Source organism: Andrographis paniculata, unplaced genomic scaffold (genome assembly GCF_009805555.1).
Source record: "Andrographis paniculata isolate CXL003 unplaced genomic scaffold, ASM980555v1 Contig62END, whole genome shotgun sequence".
Classification (NCBI taxonomy): domain Eukaryota; kingdom Viridiplantae; phylum Streptophyta; class Magnoliopsida; order Lamiales; family Acanthaceae; genus Andrographis; species Andrographis paniculata.
The window spans coordinates 7,068,226-7,085,999 of NW_026137598.1; the positions used below are offsets into that span (position 1 = coordinate 7,068,226).

The 17,774-nt window shown below is 38.5% G+C and overlaps 4 protein-coding genes and 2 non-coding genes across 16 annotated transcripts; 1 reads left to right on the plus strand and 5 right to left on the minus strand.

Annotated features, from left to right (window-relative positions):
* Nucleotides 1-238: 238 nt before the first annotated feature.
* On the minus strand, nucleotides 239-2,876 carry LOC127260522 (beta-amylase 1, chloroplastic-like). Its single transcript, XM_051288271.1, has 4 exons — nucleotides 1,913-2,876; nucleotides 1,417-1,627; nucleotides 1,227-1,343; nucleotides 239-1,156 (listed from the first exon to the last, which is right to left on the minus strand). The coding sequence occupies exons 1-4, from the start codon at nucleotides 2,416-2,418 to the stop codon at nucleotides 356-358; spliced, it is 1,635 nt and encodes a 544-aa protein (XP_051144228.1). The 5' UTR covers nucleotides 2,419-2,876; the 3' UTR covers nucleotides 239-355.
* Nucleotides 2,877-3,225: 349 nt separating this feature from the next.
* On the minus strand, nucleotides 3,226-8,045 carry LOC127260519 (glutamine-dependent NAD(+) synthetase-like). 11 transcript variants are annotated; one of them, XM_051288265.1, is made up of 15 exons: nucleotides 7,841-8,045; nucleotides 7,634-7,691; nucleotides 7,238-7,454; nucleotides 6,841-7,149; nucleotides 6,153-6,376; nucleotides 5,894-5,997; nucleotides 5,556-5,690; nucleotides 5,238-5,406; nucleotides 4,819-4,954; nucleotides 4,514-4,640; nucleotides 4,262-4,441; nucleotides 4,004-4,153; nucleotides 3,834-3,932; nucleotides 3,631-3,759; nucleotides 3,226-3,530 (listed from the first exon to the last, which is right to left on the minus strand). In XM_051288265.1, the coding sequence occupies exons 3-15, from the start codon at nucleotides 7,429-7,431 to the stop codon at nucleotides 3,408-3,410; spliced, it is 2,079 nt and encodes a 692-aa protein (XP_051144222.1). In that variant the 5' UTR covers nucleotides 7,432-7,454; nucleotides 7,634-7,691; nucleotides 7,841-8,045; the 3' UTR covers nucleotides 3,226-3,407. The 11 variants fall into 11 exon arrangements, with proteins under 11 accessions (XP_051144222.1, XP_051144219.1, XP_051144221.1 ...); XM_051288262.1 differs by having other exon boundaries at nucleotides 7,238-7,548; XM_051288264.1 differs by having other exon boundaries at nucleotides 7,811-8,045.
* Nucleotides 8,046-8,085: 40 nt separating this feature from the next.
* TRNAG-CCC (transfer RNA glycine (anticodon CCC)) lies at nucleotides 8,086-8,156 on the minus strand. Its single transcript has one exon. It is a non-coding gene; the product is annotated as a tRNA-Gly (tRNA).
* A 1,527-nt stretch (nucleotides 8,157-9,683) lies between these two features.
* TRNAG-CCC (transfer RNA glycine (anticodon CCC)) lies at nucleotides 9,684-9,754 on the minus strand. Its single transcript has one exon. It is a non-coding gene; the product is annotated as a tRNA-Gly (tRNA).
* A 97-nt stretch (nucleotides 9,755-9,851) lies between these two features.
* On the plus strand, nucleotides 9,852-14,567 carry LOC127261363 (rsm22-cox11 tandem protein 2, mitochondrial). Its single transcript, XM_051289685.1, has 12 exons — nucleotides 9,852-10,037; nucleotides 10,243-10,508; nucleotides 10,814-10,887; nucleotides 10,966-11,060; nucleotides 11,737-11,834; nucleotides 11,990-12,073; nucleotides 12,388-12,468; nucleotides 12,545-12,628; nucleotides 12,756-12,851; nucleotides 13,520-13,596; nucleotides 13,717-13,811; nucleotides 13,932-14,567. Exons 1-12 carry the CDS (start codon nucleotides 9,899-9,901, stop codon nucleotides 14,300-14,302), a joined length of 1,560 nt encoding a protein of 519 aa, XP_051145642.1. The 5' UTR covers nucleotides 9,852-9,898; the 3' UTR covers nucleotides 14,303-14,567.
* A 1,551-nt stretch (nucleotides 14,568-16,118) lies between these two features.
* On the minus strand, nucleotides 16,119-17,329 carry LOC127260722 (transcription factor MYB8-like). The gene is made up of 2 exons (XM_051288617.1): nucleotides 17,080-17,329; nucleotides 16,119-16,997 (listed from the first exon to the last, which is right to left on the minus strand). Exons 1-2 carry the CDS (start codon nucleotides 17,210-17,212, stop codon nucleotides 16,339-16,341), a joined length of 792 nt encoding a protein of 263 aa, XP_051144574.1. The 5' UTR covers nucleotides 17,213-17,329; the 3' UTR covers nucleotides 16,119-16,338.
* Nucleotides 17,330-17,774: the final 445 nt, after the last annotated feature.

The following is a 17,774-nucleotide window of genomic DNA, read 5'->3' on the forward strand; positions in this document are numbered from 1 at the left end:
GTCATAAACACAATTATGATTATCTACCATAAAATGTCATTATTAAATTTTAATTTTTTAAAACAATAATACACCAGAAGTTTTCAAAAAGTAATCTTTATTTCTTTTTGGTATGTATTTCCTTTGTCTATTTCTGCGTCTTCATTGTAATACAAGTTGAGTCTCGTACCATATAATATAGTGATTTCAGGTACGTCTTACCATATTTAAATTTGGGATTCGATTTTCAATACACAAATTAAATTAAAACAATGTTGAATTGATTGAGTTGAGCCATCCACATCCACATTCATATCCACGATCTATGAAATTGAAATCAATTGGAAAATTCAATAAGAACCCTCAATAGGAATCTCTAATAAGCAACAGCAGCTCCGGCGAAAGCAGCGGAAGCCGACCGGGAAGAAAAGTTCGTCTCGCCACCGCCGGAGTCGGCTCCGCCGCTGCCACCTCCGCCTTGCAACACCGACATCTCTCGAACGAACCGGGTGAAGCTAACCCAGCTCCGAGGCTCGAACATATTCTTATCCATCCGAACAAAGTTGAACGAGAAAGACGGCGTCTCCTGCCCGTCCGAGTACAGCCTCGACATCTTCAGCACCTGCTGGAACGACTCGTCGTCGAGGTTCATCGAGTAGTTCTCCCCCTCCAACGGGACGTCGCAAATCCTCGCTGCACGCATCAATTGCCTCACGAAACTCTCCGGTAGACTCGTCGGGATCGTCTGCTGCTCCTCCACATCTTGCATCTCGAAGCACGGACAGCACACGGTGAAACCGTATCGACCGAACATTCTGACGATCGATACGAACCCGTCTCTGATCGAAGTGTTGTAATATCCCGACGTTAGCTCCGAAGGGTGAGATCGCGTGCCGTAGTGCCAATGAACTCCGCTCACTTTTCCCGACATATTCACCTCGTTGCCTCGGAAAATCATCTCCGCTTCCCGGCAGATCCTCTCCCCATGCAAAAGCAACATACCGGAATACCATCCGAGGAAAAATTCGCCGTACGGCGACCTCCAAGAACCATCGGTTTGAAAGAACTCGGTATCCTCGAGATTTTGCATTAAACTTCCGGTGCCAAAGGGGCCTCCGGCTCCCCATTCGCGAATCCCCGTCTCCCGAGTGCAGGCGTTCAACGATGCCAACATGTACTGCCGAGAATTTCGTTATAAGGGAATCGACAATTTTTAAGCTACAACGATCGTATGTAAAAGTGTATACCTTATCGTAGCATTGAAATTCGCCGAGTTCCCGCACTCGCCACCCCCAACTTAGCTTCTGTGTAGGGCAGGAAGGGTATCTAAGTTCTCCGCCGGGGCCTAGACCGACTTGAATTCCCTGAAAAAGAGAAAACTTTTACGTAAACGATACACAAGCTAATTCATTTGAATACGATGATTAATGGCCATACGGTTATAGTTCCACCGAGAAACGATCTGAATGTGTCCCTGAAGTTTCTCATGAAATCGGCGTACGCCTGAATCGGTGACCGTCCGCAGAGAATCGGGAGGATGTCGCATCCCAGTGAAATGTACTCTGTGTTCCTCCTCCCGAACCGATCAGCATATGCAACGTCTGGATCTTTGTCGATTTCTTCGAGCACCCATCGAGGAAGAGGAATCCTTGTCAAAAGAACAAATTAATAACCAATTCAGAAGTCCATTTCCACAATCGGACAGCAAATAAGAATGTAAGATACATCCTCTAAATCTCCTCAAACACTAGCTTTCATACAGTAACCACACACATTGAATTCAACATCGAACTAATGCTTAGCATTGAAACAAATCAATGTTAGTGGCAAATGCAGAACAGCAACAAGAACACAGAAAAGAAAGCCACAGTTTGAATGTAAAGGTAAATGGAAGCACAAACGGGGATGGAAATGGGGAGGGTTAGTTACCAACCAGAGGGGGTCGCCGGGGCCGGTGCCGGACTGGTGGAAGGCCATGGCGGCGCGGACCTTCAATCCGAAGCGTTTCGCCATTTCGACAAGCTCCAGATAGCCTTTCCAGTTGTAGCGTGTGGGGAATTCCTGCTCCACCAGTCCCCACCACACCTCCATCACCACTCCCTCCACGCCCGCCGCCGCCAGCGCCCGGAACGACTGCGCCATCGCCTTCCTCCGCCGCATCGTCTCCGCCGCGGGGCCGACGGCGTCAGCCGGCAGCGTCACGTACACGGGGAACGACCCCCTCCTCCTGCCGCGGCTGTGGTAATTCAGCTCGTAAACCGCCTCCCCATCCGACGAGGCGCTGCTGCTGCTGCTGTTCAACCGGCACGCGATCCTAGGCCGGGTCGGGACCCGAGATCGAGGACCCGACCCGAACCGCGCAGAAACGGGTTGCGAGAAACTGCGCCGGGCCGGGTCTGTGCAGCAGAATCTGGGAGCCGACGGAGAAGCGATCGCCATTGGAGCAGGGCAACAATTCCAATCCAATACTTTTTGTGGGGGTAGAAATTAGGATGGATGGATGGATCGATTGCACATGGCCGGCTGTGAGGATTAATAAATTAGGAAGGAATTGAAAGAACCGAGCATAATACCATTGCGGCACGCACAGGAATTTGTTGAGTGTTGGGCACCTTTTCCTTTCGTTAGCTTTGGACTGCAAGAATTAACCAGAGCTGAAATGAAAGGAGAGAGAAAGAGGAAGAGAGAGAGTGGAGTGTGGAGAGTGGAGACGAGGAGTGGAGCTTCCGTGAGCGTGTCGCATAAAGGCGCAGGACAATACAGACCACGAATTGGATTGAGGACAACCAAAATACACATTACAATTTGGGAAATTTATGATAAGTGTATTCGTATCTCGTATCGGTAGAGAGAGAAAAAGAAAGAGTTTTGATTTTTGAGGTCCACTTCACTTCACTCATCTCTTACAATGTAATCATCAAATCAGACACTGCCCATGATTCTCAACCCCATCCCATTTCTCACTCAGTACGTTAGAAATTAGAATTAGGTCTTTTTTTTTTTTTTGCATTATTTCAACTAAATTTTAATTATTGGACTGAAATAATGGAACTTAACAATTATTGAATGTATTCTCGACTTTACAGATAGAAACTTCAATATAAATTTCATATTCCATTTTATGTGAATTTGACCCGATCAGTATCTCAATCACCGCCTAAATTGCACATGTTTGAAAAATAACATTTATTCCTTTCTCTAGCTCTATTATTGCACATACATTTCCTCTATTCGAGTTCCTATAGATAAGGTGCCCAGTGAATGTAGGCTTGTTTGTGTTTTCATTTTGGCGTTATTCCAGAATAAAAACACAGGGTCTGGACTCAAATCTCTTCGAGAACAATGGAGAAAATTCTGAAATTATACAGCAATCAAAGTAAGAAGTTGATGGATTAAGTTAACATGAATCTGACCTTTCGAGACAATGGTCACGTCTCCGAGGGCTCTCCGAGTTGCTGCACAAGTTGATCGATTTCCCGGAATTGATAAGCCCAGTTTGTGTTGTACAAGAACTGTCGTTGATCAGACCTGTTATCCTCCGGCGCCGAGCTCTATCAAAACCAGCAGCATAAACTTGATTAAGAAATAGTAGCATAAGCTAAACTTTCCATGCGTATTTGATGCATTCGCTGCGCAAACCATGTTCATTACCTCAACCAAATATGACGGTGTTAGGACAGTCATCTTGTGCCGGTGCATTGAGTATTGTCTGAAGAAATGCTTCACTTTCTCGGCAATCTCAACTGTGGTTAGCTTTGTGCTCCATTTGCAGCAGAGGTTCTGCAAGTTGAATGCCTGAATTATAACAATACATACATATATGTTTGTACGTATCAGAATAGGTTTGAGACAACCTTGAACATCGAGACAGGTCCACATCGGGAGTTCTTTCGCAACCTCAAATATACTGAGATTTCGTCGTCAGTCATTCCTATGCCCGATTCATCCTGCTGCTTCAAAAACATTGATGCGATTGAACTCTAGCAATCAAAAAATCTCCAAACATTGGTTGTGTAATTCTTACAGATTCAGATGCAGTGCTATGATCATGAGCAGCTACAGCTTCTGATAAAGACGAGTAGCCGAGATTCACAGCTGCCCATCTCAAGAAAGCTTGAAGATCCTTCTTGCTGATATTTCCTACAAGATTTATGTCACCGGAGCTGCATCCATACTTAATGACAATAACATGATTATTAATTGGAACTCATCTTCATTCAATCCTTAGTCGAAATTAAACGTTCAAAGATGGCTAATGTATATCGAACTACTGTTAAGCTACCTTGGTTAAGTTACCACACAACCCGTCATCTGCAGTGGTGCTGCACAACACTAGAAAAAATCCAGGCTTGTTGTGAATCCACGGAAAAAGCATAGCCAGCGTATACGCAATCACCATTCTGCTCCGTGATCGAATGTTTTCCAATCCAGAGATTTCAGCACCATTCCTCCCACCTTCCTGCTAAAAACCATAGCCATTAACTGAACTGCTGGATTCTTGTAGCTTAGATTGAAGAATTAAAATGGACTGTACTTTGTTATGCAGATGTCTTCCAGTAAGTGTTTGAAACAAAGAGAGTAGAGCAGAAACAACTCTGTCTATTGAAACGTCTAGATGCCATGATCCGATTTCCTCAGCTAGCAACCTTGACAGCTTGGAACTAAAGCAGGAAGAAGGTGTTTAATTTGCCGAGTATGTAAGAAATAAAGAATTCATCCGAATTAATCGACATTTAGTCACTAAGTTGAGAAGCAACTAACAAAGAAGTGCTACTCACAGTTTTCTATGAAATGAAACAAACGTGGCTCAGAAAATCTGCCTGATAAAACTAGTCTCACCTGTATTCAGATTCCATGGAGACAGTGTAGAGTATACGGTTAGCTAATTCCTTGCTGTCCATCGGCAACTTCCCTTCAGCATAATGGCCAATTCTTATAGCATCAGCTATGACTTGTTCATCTCCGCTTCTGATTTCTGAAGGAATATTTACTTCATCAGTCTATGGACTTGTCGAATCTATGCTTCAATAGTAATATTTAGGTTCGACCAAAATCCATAATTGGTTATGACTATGCACAGACAATGACACAAAAATATGAAGGTGTGCATTAGAGAGGAAACATATATATATATATATATATATATATATATAAAGATATATTTGTAGAACCGTTCAAGGATGCATGCAATTCCAAGTTCAGATCAAATTGCTTTCGATAAGTCTGTATGGAACAGGAAAGGTGAAAGGAGAAGTGACCTTTTACGACTAGCTGGCACATGCAACCAACAATGGAAGCAACAGCTGAACTACCAATTCCACCAGATAGTGGAAGAAGAAAGCCTGATGCACCACTTCGTCTCAGATAATTCCATAGCCAACATGCGGCTCCTAGAGCAATTTCCTCTTCGAGGCAATGATATGGAATCTAGCAGAAAAGGTAAGAGTTGTACAAACTGAGGGGCTATTGCCAAGATATCCTCAAAACCATATAATGAAAAATAACTATTTAACACTAGAAGGTAACTTAACTAGAATTTCAGAGTTCAGATATTCTTTAGAATGGAAAGGCAGTACCTCTATTGGACTCGAAATTGATTTCTGGAGTGTAAAAGACTGGCAAAGCTTAAAGGGTACCAAAACTGAGGGAATTTTCGTTTTGCAGCTGGCTTGTTCTTGAAAGCTACTGTTAGAGACTCGTAGACTGCCAACCTGCCAGCAACAGCAAATCAAAGTTTGATCTAACAAGAAGGTAGAGAAAACCAGATCTTGAATTGGTGAACAGTAGTCTGTTGGGGAACAGGGACATCACAACATAAATTCTACAGGCAATATATCTATGAATTTCAAGGTCCCATTCCCATTCTATGAACAGAAAGAAAATAATACTAGTAATAATTGAGCTGATTGCAAACCATATCTAAATCTATCTGGGCAACCACCAAGTCCACATCCTTCAAGGAATATTGTAATCCATGGGCAACCACATCTCCATTCAAAATAATACAAGAGCATCCATCTGAGAACATAAAATACTCCAATTAAGACTTGCTTAAACAATATTCAAGCCAGGTTACACTACTACAGCAAATTAGAGAAAAAATTTGAAAAAAGAAAAAAAAGAAGAAGAAAACAGTATTTTGTGAACAATAAATTCAATAGTATGCAACCAACCATAATAAGCACGACCACCATCACATCCAATGTGATTGCTGTACATGTAAACTCCTCCACGGCCATGTGTGGCGCTCATTATGGTTCGAAGACGTCGCTCCATCTTGCGCAGCTCATGAATACTTCCACTTGCATTCATAAAAACTTCTACCCCATTCAATGCAAGTTCAGGGTGAACAGGAGCACAGCTGAAGAGCTCCATGCAAATTTCTGCTGCAACAGCTCTGAGAGAAAGATGTTAGCATTGTTAAAACATCTTAATGGGAGCTAAACAGAGAGATTGATTGGGATCAAAACTATTGTTTTATGTTCCACATAGCAATTCTGACATCGAAACTAAATATAGTTGAGGTGAGAAAACAGCATAAAATAGTATGAATGCACACAAACTAGTAATCTGAAAGCAAGATTAGTAATAATGTTGAACAATGTATTTCACACTAAAAAACTGAGGCATGCATATTGCATAATCTGTATGCTCCAATTCATATGTCAGGACTCAGGAGTACTTTCTGTTTTATAAATTGCGATTAAAACATATAAAAGGTCGATTTTCAAACTTATAAATTCATCAATGTGTGCATACACATTGTGCTTGGATTGGAATCTACCATGAGATTCGAAATATGAGACTGCATAGCAATGTGAAAAACATCAATTATAGTTACCGTGATGCTAGAATACTTACGTGTCTGGAAACTGAATATAGCCATAGCCAAAAGGTACCGTAGTTTGGGACAAGGCCTCGGCCACATCACTTGGGAGCAAAAATTCTTCAAGACATGGTTCTTTCTGCTTCCATGCGGTAAACCACCGGAGCTCTCCACAGCTGCCACCATTTGCAAGCCACATCTTTGGGCGTATCATCACTATTTTTCTATTCAAACACAATACCATACAATTGTATCGTTCGGACCCTTTTACGACAGGCATCCCAAAACTACACAGCAGTCCATCAGTCCAATCAGCAACCAATAACTCTTTTAAGCACTGCCACCTGCAGTTACAATAAAGCTCATATATCCAAAACTTATATGTAGATTGATAGAATTAAGGTTGTTCTTCGCGCAAAATTTACTACTTACGCATGGGTGATGGTATCCTGCTCCAAGAAATGATCTTCACAGCCATAGCCAGTGATTTCAAGTTCAGGTCCAAGACGAATAGCAGCGCCTGCTTCTTTGGTCCTCGAGATGGATTCCTTGATATTCTTCATGTTGGTGTCGAAGTCCATAGCCCATTGGTTCAAGCTACAAGTAGCAACCTTCAAAAGCCTCATCTTCCACTAATTGAGGAGTTTCTCTGAGGATATAATTCAGCCAGTTAACAAGGCACAAGCAGAGTCAATGCTACCTGCTATATTGTCAAATCCAGATACAGCCACCTTTATATATGGCTGCATATACATACATAGATACATGAGGATGTGAAGTGCAGTCGGCACATGGTGAAATATAGATAATTTATACATCCATGATTACCATGTGAATTCAAGCATCCAACAGTAATGCTTCACGTTGGACTTTAGTAGTCAGACCTCTGCATAAAATGAATAAACAAATCAACCTTTTCTTAAGAACTCACTTTATCGATTAGTGCAGCATGCATCGAAGAAGATGAAGGGAATCTGCAGTCAAGCAAGGGATACCACTTTGTACTTCGTAATCAAAGCCTCAATCGATTGCTACCTCGTGTCTTCAAATGTTGATTAATCTTAAGCACCATAGAAGAACTAAGTAGCTCTGAAATCAGTCAGAATGGCAAATAGGGATACTCTTGTTGGTGTTAATTCTTGGATGCAAAGCTTAAGAATGGCAAATTGATAGATACTCAAAGATCTGAAATACGAAAAACGCGAAAATGGATGAATGGAAGGAGGGAGAGGGACCTCTTCTCCGCAACTGACAAAAACAATTAACCTATTATTTAACGATGCGCATCCGGGGAATCGAACCCCGGTCAGTACCGTGGGAGGGTACTATGATACCACTACACCAGATGCGCTTGTTAATTTTACGTTCAATTGTTATCAATACTAATCCTATTTCTACCATCGTCTTCAGTTGATCTTCTGCAACCTTCTGGTGTATCTGTCGCAGTAATAGGGGTTTTGTCGAGTTGGTTTTGATGGGAGATCGTTGGATTTCGGATTTAGATTGTAATGCATAATCGAGAACTTCCAGGAATTTCAACGTCGACTAGCCATTGGAGAGGCCTCTGTTTTGCAGGAAAAAGAAATTGGGGGTGCACAGACCATGGTTTGATTTAGGTTGCATTTGCAGTTTGATTTACATAGCAATTGAAAGGCTAATTTCCTGATAATGACCACCTGTTCTTTGTCTAGGGTTTGCAGATGGTCAGTGCAGAATGAAATGGCGGACTACTTCGTTAGATAATCTTCAAAACTTCCTTTCACACTGAAGAATTCCATTGTTGAGAATATCATTTAGCGTGATCACATTATGCTTGGATTAGATTATGCATGATCAATCCCACTGGAATCTATCTTGCTATTATATGCATTTTTCAAGAACTGCATTAACACACAACACTGAACTAGCGGAATTGCTTCTTGCTGTTCGTTCTATTACACTGCAATAGTTATCGACATTCTTATTTACATGCTATGCTTTCTATGATCTAATTCTAACCTTACAAAAGGGTTGGTCCTAATCGTCATGTCTCCAGCAAAGGAGCTTGTAGAGACATTTACGTATTATGTACAATCTCCCTCGTTTCTCCTTCAAGGCGTCGCGTATTTGTACATGAATTCTGCCCTTCCTTTGGCTGGCTGATGCAGACCCCTCCATTGACACATGCCCTTAGCTTGTCCTTTTGCTGGTCTTCTTCTTCTTAACAATTTAGGTACATGTACATTGATCCATTCTTGTTGACGTTGCTTTTTATATTTGTGTTGGAAGCCATTAAAGAATCCTGATGAGTATTTAATTCGTGGTGTTGAACCAGGGGCCCTGTTAACCTGATTTCAAGGGCTGTTTGTATGTATGTGTTTCTGCCAGGGCTTTCACTTTACCAGTTTTTCTGGTGAAGTTTGAAGACTCACTTTTTATTTATTAGTCTTTTACTAATTAAGACAGTGACTCTTCTGCATCTGCATTTGCATCTAGGTAGACCGAAAGGGAGTGTTCCCTACAAAGTTCAAACCTCAGTCTACGAGGAGATAAGGGTCATTCATTCTTTGCTGCTGCCGCCACCGCGCCCGCCGCCGCCTCCGCCTGCGAGCTGCTTTCAAGGTACCCCTCCACCCCACCCACCATTAATGTCCCTGATGACATATTGCATGGTTTTTAACTCTTTGCATTTTGGTGCTGTATAGTTAATGTGTCTATGCTCGTTTGAAATGCCGTGTTGCTCTTTTAAGGAAAGTTAGTCAGAGTCTCCTCTGATGACACCATTGATGTCGCTTTTCTTGCCAACGTTACTTCGAATTTACTTCTTCTTAGGTCAAAATACAAAACAATAATTGGAAAAATGCTATCTTTAGAGATGTAATAAAAATAATACGTAAAATGCGCATCCGGGGAATCGAACCCCGGTCAGTACCGTGGGAGGGTACTATGATACCACTACACCAGATGCGCCTTTTGCTAGGATTGATAATTAGAAAATTAATATTTTAAAATTCGCAATAGCGACATCAATGTAAGGACGGTTAATCAGGAACTCGGCTGTGGTTTACGCTAAAACCCTATTCTGCTTTGGTTGGAAACTGGAGCTGTCATCGGATGGTAAAAATGGCGTCTTTGATCTCCGAGACAGTCCCAAAATTCACTGCCGAAACGCTGAAGCTAGCCGCTAAACAATCCGAGCGCTGCCACATCGTCCCCGCACGTCTCCGGGACGCGATTGATAAGTATATCAAAGGTGCAAGTTAGTTTTTGATATTGATGGAGCCGGAGGTTTACCTTTTATTTATTTATTTTATCTCAATTGGTTTTTCATTACTTCCTGGAATGATCTCTGGTTTCTGAACATTTACGATATTGAGCTGCTGTTATCGATACTTAATGCGAATGTGTTGAAGCTTTTTAAATAAAATGAAATGCTGAATCTAAGCTTCGGTATTTAGAGCAAGATGTTATGCATATGAGGAGGAAGGTGCTGAGCTTGTCGCAATCTTTCAATGGAATTAAGGAAGTAAACTTGCTTCTGCCTACCTCGACCTCGAAGGAGTTGGTGGAAGATCCACTCAAGTCTATGGAGCGTACTCAGAGATGGAAACTAAAGACTGCTTATGGTGACATTGGTCTTAAATACCAAGAAGATCAGACTGTAGCATATGTTGCAGCTCGAATGCCTGCTGTGTATTCTGCTCTACACCGGGTTCTTGGCGAGGTATAAATAGAATTTCAGGCCTAGCTTGGGTGGACCAATATCTGTATGTTTATTGGTTATTATAGATTGTTTGGTTATGATTATCTTGGATAGTATGTGATATCTTTGCACTATAGTACACTTTGTGCTATTAAATGTTTTTTACTTGGACAAAATACAGTACTTATAAACATTGAAAAAACACATTCTCACTACACCAAGTGGGGAAGGTTAATGTTGAATCTGTGTAACATTATTGGTTATTACTAATTTAGTTCTAATAAAGAGATTAATTATTGTTTGAAAGAATTGTTATAATTTCGTAGGTGAGAAGAAGAGTTCCAGATTTTACTCCAGCTAAAGTACTTGATTTTGGGGCAGGAACTGGTTCGGCTTTATGGTGAATATATACAGTGCTTTCATTTTCTGCTCATCTATTTTTAATATGTGTTTAAATTTTACATGAATTCTTTATTAGGGCAATGATGGAGGTTTGGCCTGGGTCTGTAGAGAGGATTAATTTGATTGAGCCATCACAATCAATGCAAAGAGCAGGACAGAGCCTAATCAAAGGTACAATTGTACCTATGTTGACTATTGGCAATTGAATCAAGTATCTTGCACTTTTTCAATTTATGTTGTTATAGTTATTATTAGATGGTGGAGGAGTGTAAGTGGTGCTGTACAAGAGAACATAATTTAGTTGCATATAATATCTTTGTGACTTGTGAGCATGAGCATATGCATGTGTGTGGATACAAGAGATGTGCATATGGTCTGTTTTTCAGCCACCAATTGATTTTTATAAAACTGAAACTTGTATGGGTTTTAAATTTCCATCATGAATTATGCAATGGCAACTGATTTGGATGATATTGTTTCATAATCTGCACCGGTAGTTTCTTGCTGTATATGCTCTGTGCATTTGTGATTGAAGCATGCTACTCTAACAAACATTTTCCTTCAGCATTTGCAATATCGTATCTTTATGTTTCACAATTAGAAGATCTAACATTGGGAAATGTGTTGGGTAAACATATCAGTTCATGACTACATGCTCCACGGAGTGCCTTAATTAGTCTCCACTGTCTAGCAAGTGTTATTTGCTGCACTTTATGTTAATATCAACGTATGTTGATTTTAAAGCACATGATTCTTACTTTCTGAATTTTGTTATATTCTACATCTATATTTGTGTTGAAGGACATCCTTGAAATATTTCTGACCTTTGTCTTGGTTACAATTGTAGACTTAAAAAAATTGCCACTTATTCATAGCTATGATAGCATCCAATCATTGAGTAAGAAAATCAATAAGTCTGGCAGAAGACACGATCTTGTTATTGCTGTAAGTTATTTATTTTAGCTTTTCATTATAACTTTTTTGGCACTTTTTATGTATTGTAGTGAAATGATACTTTAACTGAACAGAATCTTCAGAAATTTATGAGAATTAATGAAGTATAATTATTATGTTAAAATTTTCCTTACCTTTTGGTGAAGTCATATGTTCTTGGAGAGATACCGTCATTGAAGGACAGAATAACACTGGTACGCCAGCTCTGGGATCTTACAGATGACATCTTGGTAAAATTTTGAACCTTTACCTTATATATATATATATATCATGTGCAATTTGATATCGCACCTTGAGGATGATGCTTTATATTGGCATTATGTACAGTATGACAACGTCCAGAAACATCCTGCAAAAATGGCAGGGTGCGGATAGTAATTAGAATTTCTGTATAGAATTAAGGGTGAGTAGGCAGTTGGGATAACTCTTTATAACCTGAAAGCTATCATTATGACTGTTTCAGACTTAGCATGATTTGTTTGAAAATACATGAATAATAATTTATTTTATTTATTTTAGATTGTTTTTCCTACTGTCAAATCAGGTTTTGGTTGAACCTGGAACACCACAAGGATCAAATATCATATCTCAAATGAGATCACACATCTTATGGATGGAGAAGAGGGTAACATAATTATTGGGTTTCTGAAGTTCTCATTCTGCTGATTATCAATAAACTGACATGTTCCTTTACTTTGCAGAGAACTCGAAAATTACAAAATGCAGCCAGTAAGTCCTCTAAGAATGTGATGACACTCAAAACTGGTGCATTTGTAGTTGCTCCAGTAAGTTGTTTTATCTGTCATTTCACTTCAAAATTTATCTCTTAAAGAATGCTATTTTGGTGCAAAAGAGGATCCAGTACCCATTTTGCTATGGAAGTGCTTAACATAATGTATGTTCTTGGTGCAGTGTCCCCATGATGGACCTTGTCCATTGCAAAATACTGACAAATACTGTCACTTTGTTCAACGATTGGAGAGGACGCCTTCTCAGAGAGCATACAAGGTTCCTTAGAATTCTTCTGCCTTGCATAGCTTGGAAGTATAATTCGTTCTTATTAGTTTTGATTTTGTATGTTGGTATTAGATGTTTAACAAATTTCTAGTGGTAGCTTGCATTAGCATTTAGGTTTAACAGTTTTGATTTACCTTCCGAGTCTGTTGCTTTCTCACTCTAGAAATCGAGTTTTTTGTTTATTTTATGGGAAATATGATGCCTAGTTTTCAACAATCAACAAAATAATTAAGTAGCAGGCCTTTCCATATGGATGCATGCATCCAACTTGTTCAGTAAACTGCAGTACATCCAAACATCAGGGTTTTTCCGCAATGAGATAGCTGAATTAGCGTGTGACTTGTGTAGTAATCCAGACACTATAGGCATTTTATTCCAAAGATTATGAGGATTTGTGAAGTAATATACAAGAAAGGTTTGAGTTTCATGTAAGATCTTTTTGGTTGATATGCATCTACAATATACTTTAGGGCTTGTTTACTTCAAATGATTTAATAATCATGTTATAATACTTAAATAATTTTATGAAGTAAAAAAATCCTAGATGTTCTCTACACTTCTTTATTTATTCCTGTGTCGTGCCAACAACATGTTTGTCGAAGAATTTTGCTTTGAAGTTTATGGGAAAGAATATTGTTGCGATGTGTTTTCTTTTGCAGAGATCCAAGGGCCCTTTGCGCGGCTTTGAAGACGAAAAATTTTGCTATGTTGCCTTGCGACGAGGAATGCGACCAAGGTAAGCATACCAAATATTTATTTTTTCCACACGGAGATATCTTCTCTGCACAATCAACCATATTTAACTCATTGGCCGGTCTAATACTCTAGCTGATGCATCAATTTGCTCTTGGCTCAGGGAATCTTGGCCACTCGATGGTATGACATTCGAAACGTTGAAGCAGATGCAGGCTAATAGAGTACCGGAGAATTTGGATATTGACGAGGATGAGGGTTAGTAACCTTGTTTAAATCTTATATCCAAAGGTCTATTTTTGTAATACTTCACATTTAGCGAATTCTCTTTGCTGATGCTGTTCTTAATGAAGCTAACTCAGTTCAAATTGTTTCCAGAAAGCCAATTTGGTGCTGAAGAAGTTCCCGACTATCATTATGAGGAGCAGGAGGATCTTGACTCTGCAGCTGAATATGATCTAGAAAATTCGGAACCGGATGCAACGGCTTCTGATGACGAAAAAGAAACAGAACCTCGCGCTGATCTGGGGAGTGGTTGGGGGAGAATAATTTATATGCCCTTCAGGAGGGGTAAACGAGTCGAACTAGATGTGTGTCGAGCTACCAATGCCGAGGGTACTGAGGGGTCCTTTGACCGGATTGTCCTCACGCAAAGGAACAGCCCGGCGTTGCACCATCAAGCGCGTCGATCGATGTGGGGCGACTTGTGGCCGCTTAGGAGCGGGAAACACTCCAAATTCTTCATGTAAGTTGAATCTAAAATATATTGTGCTATTATTTCCTTTCTTGACTAGATATTTGAAAATAAAAAAATTTAAAAAAATTTAAAAAAAAGGGCAAATTTAATTCATTTACAAAATAAATGTTTGTTTTGTTTGAATTTCTTAACCACCTTTTAACGGCTTACTTGCCGTATTTGTTACCTTCTCGTGTTGATGGTTATCAAGCTCAAATTGTGAAAGATCAAGTAATGATTTTATTATTATTATTATTATTATTATTATTATTATAAAATTTCGATAGCGAACACACACCAACAGTGTCCAAACAAAAAACAACTCAAACAAGACAAATATTCATGCATGCAACCTTGGCCACTTAAACTTTAGCTGTCCTCTATATATAGAATTTTAAAAGTAATAAAAAATAACTCGAGTAAAAAGACCCATCTTTATAAGTATAATTTAAATATAGTTTCAAATTTATTGCATGTTAACCTCACTCATATTCCAAACATTAATAATTCAAAGTTTAGTCAATTTGTTATTATTCTTTTAGGAGAAGGAAAAGTAAAAAATAGAATTTTGTTGAATTTGTAATTCAAATCATGTATTATTATATTAAAATATTATTTAAATTGAAAAAAAAAAAATCAAATGGAGACATAAATCAAACAACACCAAAGATAATGGTTAAAAGGTGACATCAATTTTTTATTTTTTTTTCTTTTCGATTATTTGTAGGCTGTCGTTTTCGTACTAAAAGCAATTTATTTGTTATTTATAAAATTTAAATTCAAATAGGGTGCCATTTTGGTGGGTTGGTGTATATTTTTGTACTTGGGATGTGTTTGTTTTGTGATAATATTGAAAAAAAATTATGTGAGGCAGGAGGAATTGGATAGAGAATATAAAATAGTGAATGTGTGTAATGTATTAATATTTTTTACATTCAAAATATCACATTAACGTCTATTTATATCACATCATACAAATATTCAAATTCAAAATTTTTACTATTTAAATATCAACTCAAATCCAAATCCCCAAACAAACACACCCATTCTTTAACATTTGTATGAAAATTGAGGATTGTTTGAAGAAAAATTATAAAATTTTATAATTTAAAAAAATATATAAATAAATAAAAAGAACACATCCAAAACAGTACTCTTTTAAAACATATGGAACAAAACATTTTTTCTAACCTTAAATTGTAGTGTGTCGTGGGGATGAAATTTTTTGTCCAGATACATTTGAATCCTATATATGAACAGGCTATCTTCATCACACATTTATTATTATTATTATTATTATTATTATTATTATTTTCATCTTCAAATTTATTTTTATTTTTATTTTTATTGTTAATTTTCGTTGAATTTATCTTTTTTTATTAATTTTGGTAAAATTTACAAATAAACATTTAATAGTTACTCTATCTCTTGAATACTTATCTACAACAAATGTCACTGTTTTTTATATATTTTCTATTCAGTTTTATTAAATTATCTAAATTTTCAAAATATCATCAATTATATTTTTACCTTTCTAATAATATATTCATTTTTTTAAAATTTTTGTATCCGAATCAAATGTTCTAATTTTACAAGACTGAAAGGAGTACTATTTTTAATTTTAAATTACTTATATAATTTTATATATCTCAAGTAAAAATATTTTTTTATTTACAGAACAAACACACTAAAAAATTTATCAATTGTTATGAAAAAAAAATGTAAAGTAAATTTTGATAAAGTTGATAATATTCACCTGAGGCTAATTTTCTCGATTTTGAATAAAAACTGAGTCTATTCAATTATTATAATTAAACTAATTCTAGAAGTTACTTTTATGATCTTCAAAATGTGTTTTAAATATATTGTCATATACTAGTAATATACTGAATTTAACAAGTAATTAATTATTTATTAATTGATGAATTAAATAGTATTATATATTTACGTGACTTATAAATTATTAAGTTCGAATTTTTACGTTATAGACATATATATTTTTGTATGCTTTAATTACGATGAATTTATATTATTTAATATCTATTTATTTTATTCAGGGAACTGTAGAAGCTGCAAATACTCATCGTAGACTTTGTCCAGCATTTCTGCGTTATCGGAAATTGAATCGGCGTGGCTGAGCAACTCCGGAGAAAACTCGCCGCCCAGAAAATCCGCCGCTGCTCCTCCTCCACCGCCATCTCCGATCAACATTTCATAAACCGCATCTTTGATTTCGAACAGCGGCGGCCACTCCACCGGCGAACCGCTGGACGTCCGGCTGCCGGAGCTGTCGAAGCTATTCGTCCTGGAGAACTCCGGCGAGACTCTCAACGGCTTAGGCAAATAAACTCTCGTCTTCTGAAACGGAGCTCGATTTTTCACGCCGTCGTCTTCTTTCTTCTTTGTATGGCTCTTACTTTTCTTCTGCTTCGTTAAATTATCGCTCCTGGGGAGGTCCCGGCCGCCGGCGGGGTGGACGACGCCGGCGCTGTGTAGCTTTCTGAGGAGATGAGTGTTCCAGTAATTCTTGATCTCATTGTCGGTTCGACCGGGCAATCTGCCGGCGATCAGCGACCATCGATTTCCGAGGAGCGCGTGGAGCCGTACGATCAGATCCTCTTCGTCGGCGGTGATGTTTCCCCGGACGATCCCCGGCCGGAGATAGTTCATCCATCTCAGCCGGCAGCTCTTCCCGCACCTCAAAAGCCCTAATTCAATAATTAATTCATCCATTTAATTATTAATTAATTAAATTATATGTATAGATTATAGATACAGATAGATACAGACCTGCTTTCTTTGGGAGGGATCTCCATTGCCCCTCGCCGTATTTCTGAACATAATCTGAAAGCAGACTGTCTTCCTCCGGCGACCATGGCCCTTTGCTCAGTCCCACTTTTGAGCAGCAGGGGGCTCTTCCCATCTCCCAATTTTTTTTTCTCTCTCTCTAATCTCTCTCTATCTCTTTGTCTGTATCAATTTGAGTGGAACTTTCAACGTTTTTTTTTTTTGTGTTTCCGGAGATGCTTAGCAGCCAACAATGGCGTTGAAGGAATGGTCTTTTAATACTAATCCAGAACTATCACGTTGGCTAATTATTGTAGATGTAAGGACAAAACGGCGTCGTCTGGCTATGGGTGGAAAAAGTGAATTTAAAAAATTGCGTGGGTGCTTTTCTTTTTTTGGTAATCTCGAGGCACCATAACCCATTAAGCAGTACTTACTAGTATTAATTAAATCATGAGATCTGCAGAGGACCACAATTATATACATATGGTGTATGTATGTAATGTATCACCCATCTTCTGTATTTTAATTTGGTATAAAGTGAACACATATCTATTTTATTTATAATGTCTAATTTATGAAATAGAATTTTTATTGAATTTAATCTCTAGTTGACCAATGAGCCATCACTAATTTTATAGAGCATTTAATTTCACCTTGGCACTATTGTACTGGACCAAATCTCTTGGGGTATCCCT